We start from the raw sequence: 20,269 nt of genomic DNA, 5'->3' as shown, positions 1-20,269 counted from the left end.
GGGACATTTCAAAACCCCTGAAAACTGCTTTTGTAATCCTGAAAAAGAGCAATCTTGATAACGCCATTCTGAGCGCTTATAGACCACATCTAATCTTCCTTTTATAGGCAAAATTATAGAAAAGGTTTTTTAATCAGCTGAACAAATACTTAAACTCAAATGGATACCTGGACAATTTTCACCGACGCATCACAGCAACCGTCATTAAGATAATAAATGATATTCGCTGGCTGACTCTGCAGTATCAGTGCTGGTATTGCTGATCTCACGCGTTTGACACTGTCGATCATAACATACTACTAGAGAGACTGGAAAAACTGGGTCGGGCTTTCTGGGATGGTACGGTTCAGGTCATACTTAGAAGGGAGAGGTTATTATGTGAGTCTGAGCATAAGTCTAAGTGGACGTCCAACTTCGGAGTCCCCAAGGCTCAATTCTGGCACCGCTCTTTTAGCCTGTAGTTAAGTCAGATAATGAGAAAGAACCAAATTGCCTATCACAGCTATGTGATGATACCCGATTTTAGCCTCGCCAAATGACTACAGCCCCTTTTTTCCCTCTGCCATGCCATGATGAATTAATAGTTGGATGTGCCAGAACTTTCTTCATCAAGGAAAAAACTGAAGTTATTGCATTGGAAACAAAGATGAAATGAATGCATACCTTGACTCAAGGGGACAAAAAACCTAAAAATCAAGAGGAATCTTGGTGTGATTCTGGAGACAGACCTTAGTTTTCAGTAGCAGTCAATAAATGCATATATCATCTAAAAAACTTTGCAAGAATTAGATGTTTTGTTTCCAGTCAAGACTTAGAGAAACTTGTTCATGCCTTTATCACCAGCAGGGTGGACTATTGTAATGGTCTCCTCACCGGCCTTTTAGACAGCTGCAGGATCCAAACGCTGCTGCCAGGATTCTGACTAGAATCACACCAGTCCTCAGGTCCTTACACTGGCTTCCAGTTACATTTAGGATTGAATTTAAAGTACTTTTACTCGTTTATAAATCACTCAATGACCTAGGACCAAAATATATTGCAGATATGTTCACTGAATATAAACCTAACAGACCACTCAGAATTAGGATCGAGTCAGTTAGAAATACCAAGGGTTCACACAAAACAAGGGGAGTCCGCCGGTATTACTATGCCGCCCGCAGCTGGAATCAGCTTCCAACAGATGTGCTAATACACTAGCCACATTTAAACAAAGACTCAAAACTCATCTGTTTAGCTGTGCATTTGTTGAATGCAATGTGCGATAATTGATTGCACTGTATTTTACATATTCACTATATTCTATGTAAAATCATTTTACAACTGTTTTAAATTCATTTTAAATACGTCCATTTCCATGTTTTAAAATTGCCTGTTTTATGTTTTTAAAATTGCTTGTTTTATTTTTGTTATTATTTTTCTTCATGATTATTTTACCTTCTTTTATGTAAAGCACTTTGAATTACCATTGTGTACGAAATGTGCTATATAAATAAACTTGCCTTGCCTTGCCTTGCCTAATTTATGACATGGGCAAAAAAAAGAGGCTAATAAACAATTCACATATCATACAAAATTGTGTTGCAGAAAATCCTTTACATGTTACGGTATTCAGAACAGAGCAACATAAAAATAAAAAAAAAACAGAAAATGCAAGCTATAGGCCTACAACAACAAAATAATTACAAAACATAATACATGCCATTATAATTTGTTTTATTTTTTAATTGTAGAGAATTATAAAATAAAATGCAAATTAGCCTATAACCGGGCCTGTTTTAAGCTTTTCCTTATTTTTTTTATTTTAGATATCCATCAATTATGGTGATGGAATAATGACTTGCTATCTCCTTATTGGACGTGCCTTTAAAAGTAAGAGAAAAAATAATAATTTGTGACAGTAGCATACAGCCAAGTATGGTGACCCATAAACCCATCCAAAGTGCACACACACAGCAGTGAACACACACACACCGTGAACACACACCCGGAGCAGTGGGCAGCCATTTATGCTGCGGCGCCCGGGGAGCAGTTGGGATTTTGGTGCCTTGCTCAAGGGCACCTCAGTCGTGGTATTCCCGGCCAGAGACTCAAACTCACAACCTTATGTAGGGCTGTCACAATATTAGATTTTTCATATCACGGTTATTGTGGCCATAAGAATTCACAATATCGATATACCGTGATATCTATAGAAACCTTGGGGGGAAAAGATAATCAAATTATTTTTTACTTTGTTTATTGAGTTTTTCTTTTTCACCCAACGAACATAAGGATACTGATAAACACAGGGCACAAGACTCTGGCTTCCTCCGTCTTCTTTGAAGCTCCTATGAAATAACAAGAGAGAAAAATACTGTCAAGTTCAACAGTATGATGAATAAATATTAATGGTAACACTTTACAGCAAGATGTCATTTGTTAACATTAATGTATTGTTAATATGAATGAACAATGAACAATACATTGATCACACAATTTATTAATCTTTGTTAATATTAATAAAAATACAGTCATTCATTGTTCATGTTCACAGTGCATTAATGTTTAAAACACAACTTGTGATTTTAATAACGCATAAGTAAATGCTGAACTTAACATTAACTAAGATTAATAAATGCTGTGAAAATATTGTTCATTATTATTAATGTTATTTATATATGTAAACTAATGTAATTAACTAATGACTGCAGATGAGGCATTAAGTGCATGGCACTGCGACCAACTTAACATTTTACAGTTTAATGTAGCAATGTGGTCGCTCAGTTTTTCAAGATCAGCTTTAATCGTTTAACGTTAACTGTTAATAGATTTGAACAAATAAATAAAGTGTTACTATGCACAGGCCGTATTGATTGCAAATACAAAAATAATATGAGTAAAGAGAATGCGGTACTTATTAAAATAATCACCCTTTACGTAAATATATGAACACAGAAAACCGCAGTTAACAGATTAATATAACGTTTCCCATTCTATGACTAGAATAAATATTGCGGTATATCGTCACACACTAAATTAACACGATATGATAATTGTTGCTTTGCATATCACGGTTATCGTAAATACCGTTATATTGCGACATCCCTAACCTTAGGGTTAGGAGTCAAACTCTCTAACCATTAGGCCACAACTTTCCCCTAAAGAGAAATGCACGGATTACGTAATGAAAGAGTTTCTATTTTCTTTCTATTTTATTTCATTTTATAGTAGGCTAGTAATTTAAAGTTTTCTGTATGTTTTATTTTTTTTTTTTCACATTTTGGATGTGTGGCAATTAGCTGAGTTTAGGCTTATCATTGTGAAGCTCTCCTGTTCAAACCCCAGATGACAGAAAGTGTTTTTTTTCTTTATTTTATAAAAGCACAATGATTTGTTGATATTGTGAGTGCACACAATTAAAACTAGCCCCTTTACAGTTTAGAATGAGGTATTACTCTTACCTTTATGAGCACGTTTCAGCTTCCACTCTCTGAACAAACGTCTAGGTTAAACATTTAAACTAACATTGTGATATGCTTGAACTGTTTCATATTTTATTTTAGGCAAGTTGTGATGATTTGAGAAGGCTAAATTGATAAAACATATAGACTATCAATTTCTTTGTCTGCGCTACCCGTTAAAACAACAGCAACAACAACAAACTAACATTTAACAAACAAAAATGCTCCAAACATTTTTCTAAATTTACTTTATAAAAAAACAAAACAAATTATAAACACTTTTCCATTACAGACAAAACTGAACTATTTTAATAGCTGAAATATTAGTATAATGGGTTTTTTTTTTTTTTTGGGGGGGGGGGGTACTAGGGCCTATATTTGAGGCCCCTGCAGGGCTCTACTCCACTTCATCCAATGTTGTTTTGTTCTCATCTGTGAGCTTGCTCTTGATATATGTAATTAAAGCGATTTAACATGTAAATGAAAAATGTAGAATAATTGGACACAGCTATGGGGCACCATTGTGCAGCAGCAAGCATCAAAACAAAAAAGGAACCTCAAGGTTGATCCTAGAAAATGTGTGAAAATGTATAGGGCCCCATTCCTATATTTTGCCTGGGGCCACAAATTCACTAAATCCGCCCCTAATATTCAGAAATCAGAAACACTGCCAAAGGCTGTAGAAAATTAGTAAAAGGGTCAACCCTCAAATAATTTAGAACACAGAAACACTATTTTCATATGAATTTCATCAGGTTCTTAAATCTTACATTGGACCTATAGATAATTCTTCTAACATCCGAACATGGTGTTTGGTTCTTTACAAAAAAATGTAAGATAACATAAACTTCTACTTATGACCCCATGTCATATTTGAACATATAGTGTCCAATAGCTAGCGTTGTAAACCATATGCAGTTCAAATGCCAAGAATGCATATGGTGCATTACAGACCATCATGACCCTAGGCACAATTGCCTTTGCATGTCTCATACAGCTGTCATTATAACAGCAAAATAAAACTAATACCATAGGAATAATACATCAAACTCTAGATCTTTTTGATTCATTTGACTGAATGATCGAATAAATTAATAACAAAACAAGTGCACATTTATTACCTGGAATCTGGGTTAAATGTTATTGTATACCTGACATTGGTCAGAACCTCAATCACTTCTCAGATATCAAATACACTGAAGATAGTCCAGCGTGGACTGGAGCGTTTGCTTTGTGTGTGTGTGTGTGTGTGTGTGTGTGTGTGTGCAGTCACTTTTTTGTTTGTGTGCTTTAGTTTTAAACTGTTGTTCAAGACCTCGAACTTTGCATTTTGTTTGGTGTGCAGATTTTTTGCCTTGGCAGATATCAAATATTCAGACATTGTCATATTAAAGGGATAGTTCACCTTAAAAAATATGACTTTGTCATCATTTACTCACCCTCATGTCAATCCAAACCTGTATAAGTTTCTTTGCTGAACATAAAAGAAGATATTTTGAAGAATGCTGGTAATGGGTAGTTGATGGTCCCCACTGACTTCCATTTCTTTCCCTACTATGGAAGTCAGTGGGGGCCTGGATGGCCATGTTCGGTTCTTCAAAATTTTTCAAGATATCTTCTTTTGTGTTCAATATAAGAAACTCATGCAGGTTTGGAATGACATGAGGATGAGTAAATTATTACAACATTTATTTATTTAATTCCTTCAATACTATAGATGCAGATTTGAGAAAACGATAATTCCCTATTCATTATGTAATAAAAGAGTATAAACATCCTTGAAATCTTCTCTTTATACATGTTTTGGTTAAGACAGCTCTGATAACCCCATTTTAAGTCATCTTAATAAAGCTTGCTGAAAAAAAATATTATTTTTAGACTGGTCTGGTGTGCACATTTAGCTAATTTCCGGAGCAGGAAATGCTAAACTGAGCTAACTTGAGGTTTCTCTCAAGCACACAAGTCTGTGATCTAGGGTGTGATCTAAACTCACAACCTCAACAGCTTCATTGAGGAAGTCTATTTTTGAAACTCTACAAAAAAAGAAAAAGATTTTTAGTATGAGCTGCACTTGCTTGCGCTGAGTTTTATAAAGCATTAGTATTTGTAAAGCTAAGCTATAAAAAAATCTGTAAAGGGCACAATATACAACTTATTTGTATTAATTTTCCATATTTCTCTTTTACAGGTGTTTTAGGGTTAATGGAAATGTCCATACAATTACTGGATAATGTCCTGACAGAAAATTACAAGTAAAGTGTACTTCGGAACTACATGTATAGTGAAAAGTGCTCTAAATAATGCAAATACACTACCATTCAAAATGTGTTCATCAAAAATGTTTTTGGAAGAAGTAATTTGATCAAAAATACAGTAAAACAGTCAGTATTATGAAATATAATTTAATACAGAAAATAAAATGAATCTTTTCTATTTGAATATATTTTGAAATGTAATTCATTCCTGTGATGCCAAACTTGAATTTTCAGCATCCATTTCTCCAGTTTTCATTGTCACATGATTAATTAATATTTTTTCAAGATGCTTTGTTAAATAATTAGTGTAGCAGGATTACATTTATTTCAAATATAAATTTTCTGCAAGATTATTTCTTTACCGTGATTTTTTATCAATTTATATGTATAGTTGCTAGATAAAAGTATTAATTACTTCTAAAAAGTGGTAGTGTAAATTTAATTGAACTGACCTGTTTTGACAACCATTTCTTGACAATAAACAGCCTTCTTTAGAATTTTCAGGAAAAAGTAAGAAGTAAAATAAATATATTTATATGTAATGTAAAAGATAACATAAAAACTTTTATTTATTTATTTAGAATATATTTATTTCCAGTGGAAATATTATTTCATAAATTGCATGAAAGTAGAATAGAATTGAATCAGAACAAAATGTGATGAAGAAGAAGAAGAAGAAGATGAAGAAGTAGTAGTAGTCAATTTTGAACTAGGTGTTTAAAATTAATGTTAATGTTTGTCCTTTGTGCTGGTCTGAGATGATTGTAATCAAGAAACATTTGTTGTTATTTTATTATTATTATTATTACATGACAAAATTTCATATCTCAAAGTTTGCAATAGAAATTACTTTCTATAGGTTTCAGTGTACATAGGCTATTCAATAATTTATTTTTATGAAGATTTCTTTTCTTTCTTTCTTTCTTTCTTTCTTTTTAGTTCTGACTTTTGGTTAGTTGAAACATTTGTTCCAAAACTTAATCATCTCAGCTTCTTCCATTCCAGGAAATGGCGTTCTACATTTAACACGGTTGTGTGTCATGAAACCACACTGAGGTTTCTTTCTGTTATGTGAGCATATTGATCTGATTATACTTGTGTTTGTGTTGCATTTGTGTTTTCAATGCAAGTGAAACCCAAAGCCCCCTTGCTTACAGACAGAGCACACATTGCACTTGAGCACAGTAGTTCATTAGTCTATTGCTTTAATATACCAAAATAATGAATGAGCATGCTATTATTAATACAAAATTCACTCAGTTTTCCATTCCGATAATTCAATAATTTATAAATAAAATAAATATGAAGCTCCCAGTGGCAAGGTTCATTTTGCTTTAATATCTGAGTGGATGACTGTAGATTTTCTGTCCAGCACCTGTAAATATTGAGATATACAAGAGAGTGCTTATTTTTAATAAATCACAAACATATATACTGTAACATGCATCATTACCAAATCAAACTGACAATCTAACATATTTATGAAAGAAGGTGTTTCACGGCAGACCTCTGAACTTGCATGTTTTGTTTTAAACCAGCTGTCAGTTCCTGGTAAAATAATCGTAGTCATATATTTGACATACAGTACATTTCTAACTGTAAAGAACACAGAGAGGATAATGCGATCTTCCTACATTTAAAAACCAGAAGTCCCAGCAGAATCAGCACACTGAGACTGACAGCACAAGCCACAGTGATCACAATATGTAGAAGACTGTCCTGTGTCTTCTGCAGAAACATGTTGAGCCACATAATTACAGGTTTTTTTTTTAACTGCTTACATTTTCAAAACATTACACACAAATCCAAGAATTGCACACACAAAATGCTAAATTCCTCACAACTTTTGCAAAATGAAGCACTGCATTCAACATACAGGTATCACAAACAAATCTCAAAAGCAAACATTAATTATATTAATATATTATTATTTAATAATATTAATTCCTGTTAGATTTTTGTGTGTTACATAGAGATTTTTTTTTTTTTTTGCAAAAAGTGTTTTATGAAGTTGAAAACTGAGAATTAGTGTATGAATTTACAGACTTGGTGTGTGGTTCTGGTGTTTGAGTGTCAGGTTACAGAAATTGTGTGACAAGTAAAGATTTGGTATGTAAGCAGTTGAAAAAAACAACAACTGTAAACCAGTGTCATGATTAAACAGTGACAAATGTATTAGTATTAGCTATAGAACTTTAGGATGTGCAGTGCCTTGCAAAAGTATTCATACCTCTTCATTTTATTTTTATTTTTTCATGTTTTGTTATGTTGCAGCCTTATGTTTAACTGCTTTAAATGAATCTTTTCCCACATCAGTCTATGCTCCATACACCATAATGACAAAGAGCAAAACAGGTTTGTAACAACTTTGCAAATTTATTAGAAATAAAAAACTGAAATGATTCCATTGCATAAGTATTCATACCCTTTCCTGGGACACTTGAAATTTAGCTCTGGAGCACTCATATTGCTTGTAGATGTTACTACACATTCATTTGAATGAGTATGATTTGCAAAGGCACATACCTCTCAATAAAAGGTCTTACAGCTGAAAATACATATCAGAGCAAAAACCAAGCCCTGAGGTCAACATTGCCTGTAGAGCTCAGAAACAGGCTTGCGTCAAACCACACGTCTGGCGAAGAGTTCAGAAAAGAAAAAAAAAATCTGCTGCACTGAAGATTCACAGAAGCATGTAGCCTTCATTATCCATAATGGAAGACACTTGGAACAACTAAGACTCTTCCTAGAGCTGGCCTCCTGGTCAAACTGAGCATTTGATGGAGAAGGGGCTTGGTTATACTGGTGACCAAGAAGCTGATGGTCACTCTAGTTGAGCTCCATGATCATATATGCGGATGGAAGAAACTTACAGAAGGACAAACATCACTGCAACTCTCCACTGATCTGGGCTTTATGGCTGTGTGGCCAAACTCAATCCTCTCCTCAGTGAAGACAAGGGTGTGTCCCCCAGTGCAATGTGGAGGATTCAGTCAGGAGAGGGACATCACATCACAAATATACATCAGATCCACGCAGAACTTTAGAAAAGGTAAATTAAATCAGAGTGAACAAATATCTAGTTGAGTTTCTCTATCACAAAAATTGATGAAAGATTAGAATTATTATTTAGCGATAGGGTTAATCAATCACATCAGTCACAAACATAATTGTTACTTATATATTAAATATGATATACATTTTGTAATTATCTGACTAGATTTACATAAATGCAATCATGTCACAAGTGCATATCCTTGTTAAATGGTTAAGAAAATTCAAAATATCCTGTTTCACTAATTTTCTGGACAAATTCAACTCATTCAATAATAAAATAAAGCAAAATTATGAAACTATAGCTATATTGTTTTTATTAGGTTCATATCAGTAACACTCACCTTCTTGAGATTGGTAACAAACCCCACTTCTTAACATTATTAGAAAAATAGAGATGATATGCATGGTGTTGTGTTCAGTCTTATTTCTGAGAGGATGGTGAAGTATCGCTCTTGTCATGCAGAAAAAGTGGAAATGTGAAAAAGTGTTTTAGAAATCGACTCAACATTAGACCAAACAGCTACAAACAAATGTAGTAGCATATTGCAGCAGGATAGTCTTGAAATATGTTGTGGTAATGATGATAGCCTTCATAAAATTTTGTAATAAAATAGTTTTTAAATGACTCAAGCAACTACTCCATGACTGTCCTGTTATGCACTGCTATTTAAGTTTTTTTGAGTTTAGTTTTGTTTTCAATTTGTCATTGTTTTTCAATGTAATCTTAACTTTTAGTATTACATTTTAGATATTAAAATAAAATAATACTATAATTTTATAGACAAGTTGGTTGAGCTGAGCTACAGTATTAAAGCGTCCGCTGAATAAATTGTCACCGCTTGATGAATGCTGCCCTCTTCTGGTAATGTTTTAGTAAACAATTTTTCAAAGAGCACCTCTGGAGCTGCAGCTGGAATATTGCTTACACATTTCAAAAAAGAAGAAAACATTCTTTACAAAAACATACAAACACATACGGTAGTATGCTATTTTGTTCCCTGCAAAAAAGTACAATCACTGGTTTGTCCTGCCTCTTGTCTGTGTTTGTAATGTCCAGTAATAATTAACTCTTATCAGTAGATGTGCAGAAATTTCCTTTGAAGATTCGCTCTGAAGTCACTGTAAAGATGACGGAAAGAATGTTTGAAGAGAAACAGCATGCCTCCCTCTAACAGAAATATCGATTTGATCCACCAGATGAGCTGAAGGAGCTTATTCTCCAGTATCTGGACAAAAAGGTAAGACGTTTGTGCACGACAGCTAAATCACTGCATGTTTGTTTGATAACTGTGAGACCCTTCCAGGAGCACATACATTATAAAACAATTTTAACATTATTGTGATACTAATGACAATAAACTTTAAAAAGAACATACTAATGCGGTTATAGTTATATTTATAGGCTACTACTAATAATAAATATAGAAATATAAATTAATAGTATAATATAATATTCATTTTGATTGTATAAGATAGCACTGTGTGGTTTATTAGCATTTTACCAAGTCTAAAATATATCATGGTAACACTATGGTACTGTTTCTAAGTGTGGTGTCACCAACTGTCCTGTGGGTGGCACTAGTGGGATGTTTTAGTAATTTAAGGGCTGACAAGAAGGAGAACAGTTTTGGAAGTAAAGAGGATGTGTTCATAAGTTACCTGTGTCCTGCGTTTGACTCTATACTAAGACATAACATTTTGGTAACCATTGAAGTCCATTATAAGGAGAATAATCCTGGAATGTTTTCATCAAAAACCTTAAATTCTTTTCGACTGAAGAAAGAAAGAAAGACGTAAACATCTTGGATGACATGGGGGTGAGTAAATTATCAGAAATTTTTAATTTAAAATAGTGAACTAATCCTTTAACACCTCCGAAGTCACACAAAATGGAACTGATGTTACAAAACCTATGCCAATAACTTATTTACTGTATATTATTTAATATGTGAAAATACAATAAGCTATTCTCTCATATAATGTTTTATGGTACTCACATGCTTCTCAGAAAGGAAAGCCCCATCAGCTGGCTGTGGATTTGGGCTGTGGAACGGGGCAGAACTCTCATCCCCTGACGGCATATTTTGAACAGGTAGTGGGCACTGATGCCAGTAAATCTCAGGTGGAGCAGGCGAGAGCAGTGCCAGGGTTTCCTAACCTCAGCTACAGGTCAGTAATGCATGGTTCTACCCTTCCTTAAAAAACAACAACTAACATACCATTCTTGTTCCATGGATTATTTGATCTGATAATGTAAAAGATATGGAACAATGTACCATTATACCTTTGTATAAGTTTAAAGACCAAATTAGGTTTTTGTTTATCATTAAATGACAGAGTAGGCACAGCAGAGGAGCTGCCATTCCCAGATGGCTCAGTGGACCTGCTGACGGCCACAACTGCAGCTCATTGGTTTGATGCTGAACGTTTCATAAAGGAGGCTACACGTGTCCTGAAGCTGCGTGGCTGCTTGGCTCTCTTTGGCGATGGAGACGATATGAAAATACACTATGAATCCTGTGGTGATCGACTTAATAACATATATGAGGAAGTAAGCCTATTCCATATGTGTATATATACATATAAACAAGAGTATTTAGAGAATAGGTTTAGTAAATATGTAAATGCAAAAGCTTCAGCTTGCTGAACGCATGTTTAGCAACTTCAGCTTTTGCAAGCCATTTCACTAAAGGTTAAATATGCTCATAATAACTGCTAATATTATAATAATATGTATAATTTATCCTGCTAGGTAAAGCAAATACTGCTGCCTTATACGAACAGTAAGATAACTGGGCCCAACCGCAAGCTTAAAGATTTATTTGAAGCCATACCCTTCCCAAATAAAGAGAGGTAAACCAGAGCACTGCATTCACTGTAATGAATAATTAACCATTTGTGTCAATGAGCCTCTACACAAATCTGCTTGTCACATTTTCTTTCTTTTGTATAGGTACATTTGTGTAAATAAAACATGATATTATGTTTATACATTATTTAAAAAATAAATAAATAATAATAATTCTAAAAGCATTATATTTTACATGTTTTGTTTTAAATAATGTCAGCACTGACATGAGTTGCAGTTGTAGATTCTAACAATTTTGTAATAATCTTCTGTTTTTGTAAGATTGAAATAATTCCAATAAAGCAGCAGCTGAGCATCAAGAATGTAATTGGTTTTATTCAGACATTCTCCATGTACCAAGCTTATCTGAGAGCCAATCCATGCACTGCATCTGCGCTGCTGGAGAGAACAACATCACGGTAATTACTTCTTTCTGAGAAACTTCAACACTTCAGGCGCTTTTACTGTCATGCAACATTGATTGTATAACACAAAATTAGACTGCATGTTTCTTATTAAAGGAAATTTGCTTTTTGGTCTTTATAGATCATGTTGTTTTTCTTGTCGCTTATTCTGTTCCAGTATTCTAGAGGAGATGAAAGTGTCATCAACAGAGGCCAAAGTTGACTTTATAATTGAGTACTTCTGTGTGCTTGCATGTAAACCTGAGTGACACATGACTCAATCCCCTGTACTATCATCCCAGGTATTTAGCTACTGCAGTTCCTACAAAAGGTTTAATCTTACTTTTTTAATCAAATTGTTAGCAAATTTGTGGTCTTAGAAGTTCACAGTATTTTTTTATAATTAGAAGATTCTGAAAATATAAACCACTTAGTATTTGTACTATGCATTATGATGTTGCACAATGTTAATTAGAATTCATTTCCTCTACAAAAGGCAGGCATTGGCGTAATGTTGTTTAAAATAACAATAAAATCAAGGTTTTTTTTTTTTTTTTTTTTTTTTTGCAGTTGTGTAGTTTGTTCACATGAATACTAAAAAATCCCTGGATGTCACAGAAATGTTTACTCTATCTGGGTGTTGTAAAAATGTAAATTAATATTTCTTAAAGGAATACTCCATCCCAAAATGAATATTTTGTCATTAATCACTTACCCCCATATCGTTCCAAACCCGTAAAAGCTTCATTCGTCTTCGGAACACAATTTAAGATATTTTGGATGAAAACCGTGAGGCTTGTGACTGTCCCATTCACTGCCAAGTAAATTATACTGTCAAGGTCCACAAAAGTATGAAGTATCTGCCATCAGTGATTCAACCGTAATGTTATGAAGTGACGAGAATACTTTTTGTATGTGAATAAAACAAAAATAACAACTTTATACAACAATTTGTCTCCTTTGTGTCTCCACATCATTGTAGCACCATTTTGGAAAATATGAGCTGAACGTAGCCAGCGTACACTCTTCTGTGTCAGCCACGCCACAAGGCAGTGAATGGGACAGTCATAAGCCTCCCCGTTTTCATCCAAAATATCTTAAATTGTGTTCCGAAGACGAATGAAGCTTTTACGCATTTGGAACGAAATGAGGGTAAGTGATTAATGACAAAATTTTCATTTTGGGGTGGAGTATCCCTTTAACATACACAAATTACATTCACATACACACTTTACATTCACATAAGTTTGTGGTTCTTTAGCATGTATCAGCATCTACAGATAATCATTATGCCTTTTTTATGTGCTCTCTTTTCATTTTGTAAGGTATTACCATTTTCATTAACTTTTCTGCTTACATCACTTCTTTCGCAAAAGATCTCATGATTCTAAACTAAACAGAGATGTCTTTCAAAATCATGCTAACATTGAGACCGCATTTTTTCCATGCCCTGATATCACTGTGAATGTTTTATTTTATGTTTCTATGAATATTTTATTCAGCATAACATCTGGTTAGCCTGGAAACCTTTGATCCCTTTCCGGTCATTGAGATGTTTATTAATTTTGAAAGAACTTTTAGTCCAGAGTGAACGTGAAAAGTGTCTGTGCGAGCCTACAGTCCTCATTAGCAAACTGGGCACATTGTGGTTGCCTCAAAGGAATGTTTTAAACAGCTTTGCGCTATTTGCATGGTTGATACTATATCTCAGTGTGGGAAGAAAGAAGCAAAGCTTGAAACCTAAGATGACTCCTCCCCTTTATATCCAAATTTGATTTCCTCGGGCTAGTATGCTGACTGTTTAAATCCTTGCAGCTTTCTGACTTGTACAGCTGTCAAAAATGGCTGTACGTTTGTTTGAAGATAAAGAACATGCAAACTTATACTGGAAGTACCGAATTTCTCCTTCTGAAGAGCTCATCGAAAAGGTTCTACAATTCCACAGGAGTAATGTAAGACTTTTATAACTGTTTGTTGTTTTTATTCATCAGTCTGCCATCTTTGTCATTTTATTTACAATTGCATTTATTGTTCACTGCATTTTCTCAGAAAAATTCAGCCAATGACCTGGCAGTAGATGTTGGCTGTGGGTCAGGGCAGGGAACGTTGCTCCTAGCACCACATTTTACTCGTGTGGTCGGGACAGACATCAGTCCTGCTCAACTGGAGATGGGGAGGAAACATGTTAACGTTTCAAACATCTCTTACAGGTGGGCATGACAGTTAGGCATGTGTGACAGCCAGGGCTGGGAAGGTTATTTTTAAAATGTATTTCACTACAGATTACAAAATACATGCTTTAAAAAGCAATCATTAATGTATTTCGTTAGATTACTCAGGTTTAGTAACTTAATCTAAATACTTTGAAATACTTAAACTATACATAAAGGAACATAGGCTATTAATGTCGTTTTTATGTTTCCAACTCTAAAGAAAAGTGACATCTACCAGTCATTAGATTTGCGTTTTCCTTGCATTTTATTTTTTAACAACATCAGTTTTCCACAGCATTCCTATGAACAACAACAACAAAAAAATGTTGTGCCATTTAAATCTACCAATCAATTTAAATTCGATTTGAATACAATGAATGGGATTCCGTGCTGTTTCATGCTGCATTCCAAGCTTCAAAATTAATCCAAACATATCATAAAAGTAGCCAAAAACAACTGGCACAGTTCTCCAAGTTATTCAATGGATTTGTTTAATGAATGGACCAAACTTTAAGTGATTACATCACTGATAATTCTCTCTGGAGAAGCGATCGGCACAAAAGAATCGCTGAGTCAAAATTGACAGGGCTCGTTTCCCAAAGCAACTACGGTCGTACGTAACTTAATGTCGTTACAGTTCATTGTAATTTAACAAACACAGTTTGCTTATGATGCTTTTGGGAAACACCCCCCAGATCTATCCAGTTTAATGTGAACCATTCACACTGGTATCGTTAAACAAAATAAATGATTCATTCAAAAGATTGAATCAAAAGAATAATCTGTTCACGAATCGGATAATGAACTCGCATTACGCCTAAGATAACATTTCGAATGAATAAAGACTTCAAGTTCATCTGTTAATCACACAAAGCTATCGTTTGAATATATAAACTTTTATTTCATGCATGATTCGTATGGATCTATTAATTGAATGCAAAGTATTAGTTCTAAGAGAATTCGTTGTCATGTTTTCAATTTAATTAGGCCTATAGTTACGGGATAAAATTTTTCAAAGATCAAGAATAACTTCCCTCAAGATGCTTTTTCAGATTAGACATTGAATCCTTCGATGCTGATAGAAGTTTTGTTGCAGGTAGGCACTGCATTGCGCTGAGATGTTAGCTGTAGATTTCCTTTTTCAGATTTATAGGTAAATGGCTTTCCACGAGAGAAATGCATTACGCGAATGGCTTTGTTGTTGTTTCGCGATGAGCGTATGCACTCTCACCAAGAGTTGCTAAATGAACAGGCTGCTGCACGCAATTTCAACGGAGAATCAGTTGCCTTATTGGTTAAGATCCCCACCCTTAAATAATACATTAAGAAATGACATTAAAATTCTAAGTAATCACTTTGGTAATCTAAAATACTTTTCGGATGTAACTGTAATTTGATTATCACATATTTAAAATGAAATTATAACGAAATAGAGTTAGCCTACTTATATTTTGTATTTTAAGTAGGCTACGTAACGCATTTCGTTACTCCCCAGCCCTGGTGACAGCTTTACTTTGTGTAAATATCCTGTCTGTTTACATTTCATCACCCAGACATTATACAATCATTAACACATAGCACTCAGATTAAGTGTTAATCTGAAAAGTTGTGCAGCTGAGTATTATGGCATTACAGTATATTCATTATGGAACTCGGCCATTATGGCATTTCTGTCACAATAGACATCTCTGTCACCCCTGCATATGCACAGCATATCAAACTAATCATGGAAAAAGTTTTGTTCATAGAGTTTTGTTTTTCATATGAATTACATTTCATTCATTTATTAATTTATTCCAGAAACATTTATTCAAAGTGACTTACAAATGATCTGCATGACTTTTGTCATGATTCAGCAGCTAGAATCTGCTAACGGTTTCCCATTTTCTGTGCTGATTTTGGGGGGACAATCTGCAGATTTACACAAAGGAAAAAAAAAGTTGAAAGCGTTCGTCCAAAATTCTAAAATATTTCATAAAACAATATGCAAGGGGCGGGCATCCTATATATTACTATATTAAACATTACTAAACTGTTGCTTTATTAACATTTAAATATATACATTTTCCAGAGATTTCTGAGTTCTCTGTGTGTGCATGTTTTACTTTTGAGTTGTATTTTTTAAAGCAATATATCATTATAATATTTGTTGTATTGCCTGTTTTTTTAAAAGAGAAAAAGTTAAGTATGTCCAGACAAAATGACTCTCATTACTGTATTACAGCAATGACAATCATTAATGTGCCAAAATAAAAAATAAAAAATATTTTAGAGGTGAAATAATGTGATTATGCTCTTGATTTTGTTCTCTTCATGAGTTTCATCCATTCATATGCACATGCTTCTCTTTTACTTATTGGAAACACAAAGGGAGAGTCCGGCTGAAGAGCTGCCTTTTGAAGATGGCTCTGTAGATCTTGTGACAACCATGTCTGCATTCCATTGGTTTGACAGTTCACGTTTTCTTCAGGAGGCTCACAGAGTGCTTAAGCCTCATGGCTGCCTTGCAATTCTCAACTACACCATGAACATGGAGCTGAGCTATGGAGACTGCTCAGAGACTTTAAACCACATCTGTAAAGAGGTGGGAATCATAACAGTGGCATTTCTGACATTTCAATGCTTGTCAGCTGTCTAAACATCTGTGTATGTCACATAATCTGAGAACATTTTAGAATTGGAAAGAAAAGGGAAAATGATCCAAAAATATCTAAATTTCTGCTCATATATGACCCATAACTCATAGTATTAAATAATTTAGTAAACAAACATTACTCACAGCATTTAACAGTACTAGACTGATTAAACTTATAGTTCACTGTTTGTTCTGCAAATAGTTCATAATATATTACATGTTTTTGACATAAATTAACAAAAATTCTGCTACATGTGCATATACATCTGTCTCATTACAGTTTTATGCAGCCCTGCAGCCTTTCCGGAGCCCTTGCCTAGGTTCGAGCCCCTTTGAACTTTACAAGAAAACATACAACTCTCTCCAGTATCCAGTCAAAGAATGGTAATGTAGTTGTATACAAACTAGCTGTTAAAATGTTCATTTTATAGATAATTAAGTAGGTCAAGAGAGACAGTTCAAAGTGCAATCAGTCTTAGGTTTAGAAACTGAAGAAGGTTTTATTAGCCTACGTATAAGTAGCATTTGTTATATTGCGACTATAACCACAGTTATTGCCATATACAGTAACAAGGGCTTGTTATGCCTTGAACACCTTTTATGTAATGGATGCTACATTAGAAAATAAGAAGGATTTTAATTTGAACATTTAAATGTAATTTTATTCATTAAATGTCCCTGGCATAACAGACTGTTGCTGTCCATGATAAAAAAAAAAAAAAATGCTGTTACTTTGTTGTTTATAACACGGCTGGAATATTGCATTGACCAATCAGAAGCCGGACTGCAACTGTGTTTTGTCTCTAGGCAGGACATTTTTTGGGTGAGGAAGCCTGTCCCCGTCTCTGGCTACATCGGCATGGTGGAGTCTTTCTCCACTTTCCAGACATTCTTAAAGAAATATCCAGAAGAGGCCAGACGACTCTCACAGGACACTGAACAAAGGTATTAGACTTAGAGTTCTCTTATGTAATTTCTGTGTAATATATAGGATACTCCTGTGTGTATCACATTATCTCTCTTTCTCTTTTTCTCACACTTTTCCTGTCAAGACTGTTGCGTGCAATGGGTGTGACATCCTCGGAGACAGAAGTTATCATGGAAGTTAAATACTTCTATTTTCTAGCCTGCAAGCCTGCAAATGACTGAACTAAATATTGTACTATCCTAACTGACCATACATCAGTGGAAAGCTTATGATGTATGAATCTCAATTTCAAAAAATTGACCCTTATGACTGGTTTTGTGGTCCATGGTCACATATTCGAGAATGATCAGCTGAGTTACTAATTTCCATAGCCACCAAGTTTCATAACCATCAAATAAAAAGTTTCCATACACATGAGATCTTAATCATTATTTTCAAAAATAAATTTAATTTTAGTTAAACTTGATTTTTTTATTATTTTTATTTAGGTTATTTAGTTAAAAATCCAAATCATTACAGAAGATATGTATTCAGGTCATTGTCTCTGTGCATAAATTGCAGCCTATATTAAATGTTTGTCTGAATAAATGAACAGACGCTGACAAACACCGTCCTTTCACTGACCCATGTGTAAAGCAGTGTATTTAAAAAGAGCGTCCACCAGGGCGCAGTGTTGACTCGATCATGCAGCAGTACCTGCGAGAGAAAAGCAGGTCTACCAAACATCCACGCAGCTGCCTGTGATGACACGATCACCAATTCCACGGTACAGTGATTTAACACAGGCTCAATACACAGCTTCAAGAACAAACAGAAACAACGGAAACTGAGAGTTACATTTCTGTGTACACTTCATAATGTGTACCGCAATTCTCTGAAGCAATCCAGTGCTTGCTTGAACCACTGGTTTGTTTGTTTTTTTAAACTGTGAGGTTTTAAATCATGCTTACTTATATTTTTATTTACAAATGTCTTTGACAGTAATTGTCATAGTTCTCTTTTGGGTAGGCCTACAAGCCAGACCATATATTGTAATAAAATGTGTTAGTGGTTTGGGATTGTGTGTCTTAGAGCTAGCTGATCATGCACAAATAGCCAAAAGGTGAATGGAAAGAATGTATGACAGGATCTGTGTTCAAATCGCTTACCTAGAAAAGTAATGCACATCAAATGATAGCACATGAGACAGTGAATGTAAGAGAATTAAGTGCCTATGCTCAAATGTGAGGCAGTTGATAGGTTACACTACACAAACAGTTGACTTACTTATTCTTATTAATACATCAAGTTTTAAATGTGTGTATTTAAACACAAGTTTAAATGTTAATTACGTTGAATACGTTCTGGGGAAATGCATCATGGTACTCTCCAAAATGTTGGAAGACGTTAACTCGGGGAGAAGAATTGTTGAATAAGTTATGTTATTTTTGTTTTCTTTCACACAAAATGTATTCTCGTAGCTTCGCAAAATTGAAGTTGAGACACTAATGTCACATGGACTATTTTAATGATGTCCTTACTACCTTTCTGGGTCTGGGAACATTTCAGTTGTGTTGCTGTCTATGCAGGGTCAGAGAGCTCTCAGATTACATCAAAAATATCTTCATTTGTGTTCCGAAGATGAACGAAGGTCTTACAAGGTTTGGAACGACGTGAGGTTGAGTAATTAATGACAGAATTTTCATTTTTGGGTGAACTAATTCTTTAATACTTGATTAATGTCATTCAGTGGTCTGATATTTCCTAATATTCGCTGTCACCCATGGCAACACTGTATATTATATCGGTCCGCTAATATGGGTAATGCTCCACTGCAGCTAGGGAACTTTGCTCAACAATGCTAGAGCTCCTCAGCTTTGCAGTGTGTCTGTATAATCTGTGTGAAATCTGAATGAGATATAGTTATATGTAAACAATATGATGAACTAAATCCAGCAGAAACTGGCTTGGATAACAAAAGTGTATTAATTACTGTAAATTGTTGCAGTGTTTGTCTTTTTGCTGGGCTGATTGCTTTGTACGTTGCAATGAACTATTTTTTTGGTTCCACTTAATATTGAGTGGCCTTAACTACTATGTACTTACATTTCAATTAATCATTTGGTACAATGCACTTATTAAGTACATACAATTATAATTACACTGTTGACCCATTCCTTACACCTTAACCCATCCTTAAAGCTACCCATACCACCAAACCTGTCCCTAACCTTACCCACATCCCACCTCAATAGCAGCAAAAGTGTTTTGCAATATAATACATACATTGTACTTATTTTTTATGTAAGAACATAGTAGTTAAGGCCACTTAATTCACTGTATATTACTGCAAACACATTTATTTTTTCTAAAGGACTCAGTCAATTATTTTTCTAAAGTATGTCACAATTGCTGTCCATACTGCTTTGCTTATATTGAACTTTGAATGTTAGGCTACACTATAATTCTCTGCCTTTGTAGGAAGTACGTTTTCCTCAGTATATACAAAG

The 20,269-nt window shown here is 34.4% G+C and overlaps 1 protein-coding gene and 1 pseudogene across 1 annotated transcript; both read left to right on the top strand.

The window, feature by feature from the left end:
• Window positions 1–9,861: 9,861 nt before the first annotated feature.
• LOC122134315 lies at window positions 9,862–12,850 on the top strand (annotated as a pseudogene).
• A 159-nt stretch (window positions 12,851–13,009) lies between these two features.
• Window positions 13,010–18,192, top strand: LOC109068397 (putative methyltransferase DDB_G0268948). Its single transcript, XM_042731131.1, has 6 exons — window positions 13,010–13,956; window positions 14,054–14,214; window positions 16,588–16,801; window positions 17,133–17,236; window positions 17,660–17,797; window positions 17,905–18,192. Exons 1-6 carry the CDS (start codon window positions 13,846–13,848, stop codon window positions 17,999–18,001), a joined length of 825 nt encoding a protein of 274 aa, XP_042587065.1. The 5' UTR covers window positions 13,010–13,845; the 3' UTR covers window positions 18,002–18,192.
• Window positions 18,193–20,269: the final 2,077 nt, after the last annotated feature.

This window comes from Cyprinus carpio, chromosome B9 (genome assembly GCF_018340385.1).
Source record: "Cyprinus carpio isolate SPL01 chromosome B9, ASM1834038v1, whole genome shotgun sequence".
Lineage (NCBI taxonomy): Eukaryota > Metazoa > Chordata > Actinopteri > Cypriniformes > Cyprinidae > Cyprinus > Cyprinus carpio.
This window is presented reverse-complemented; position numbering and strand designations above follow the sequence as displayed.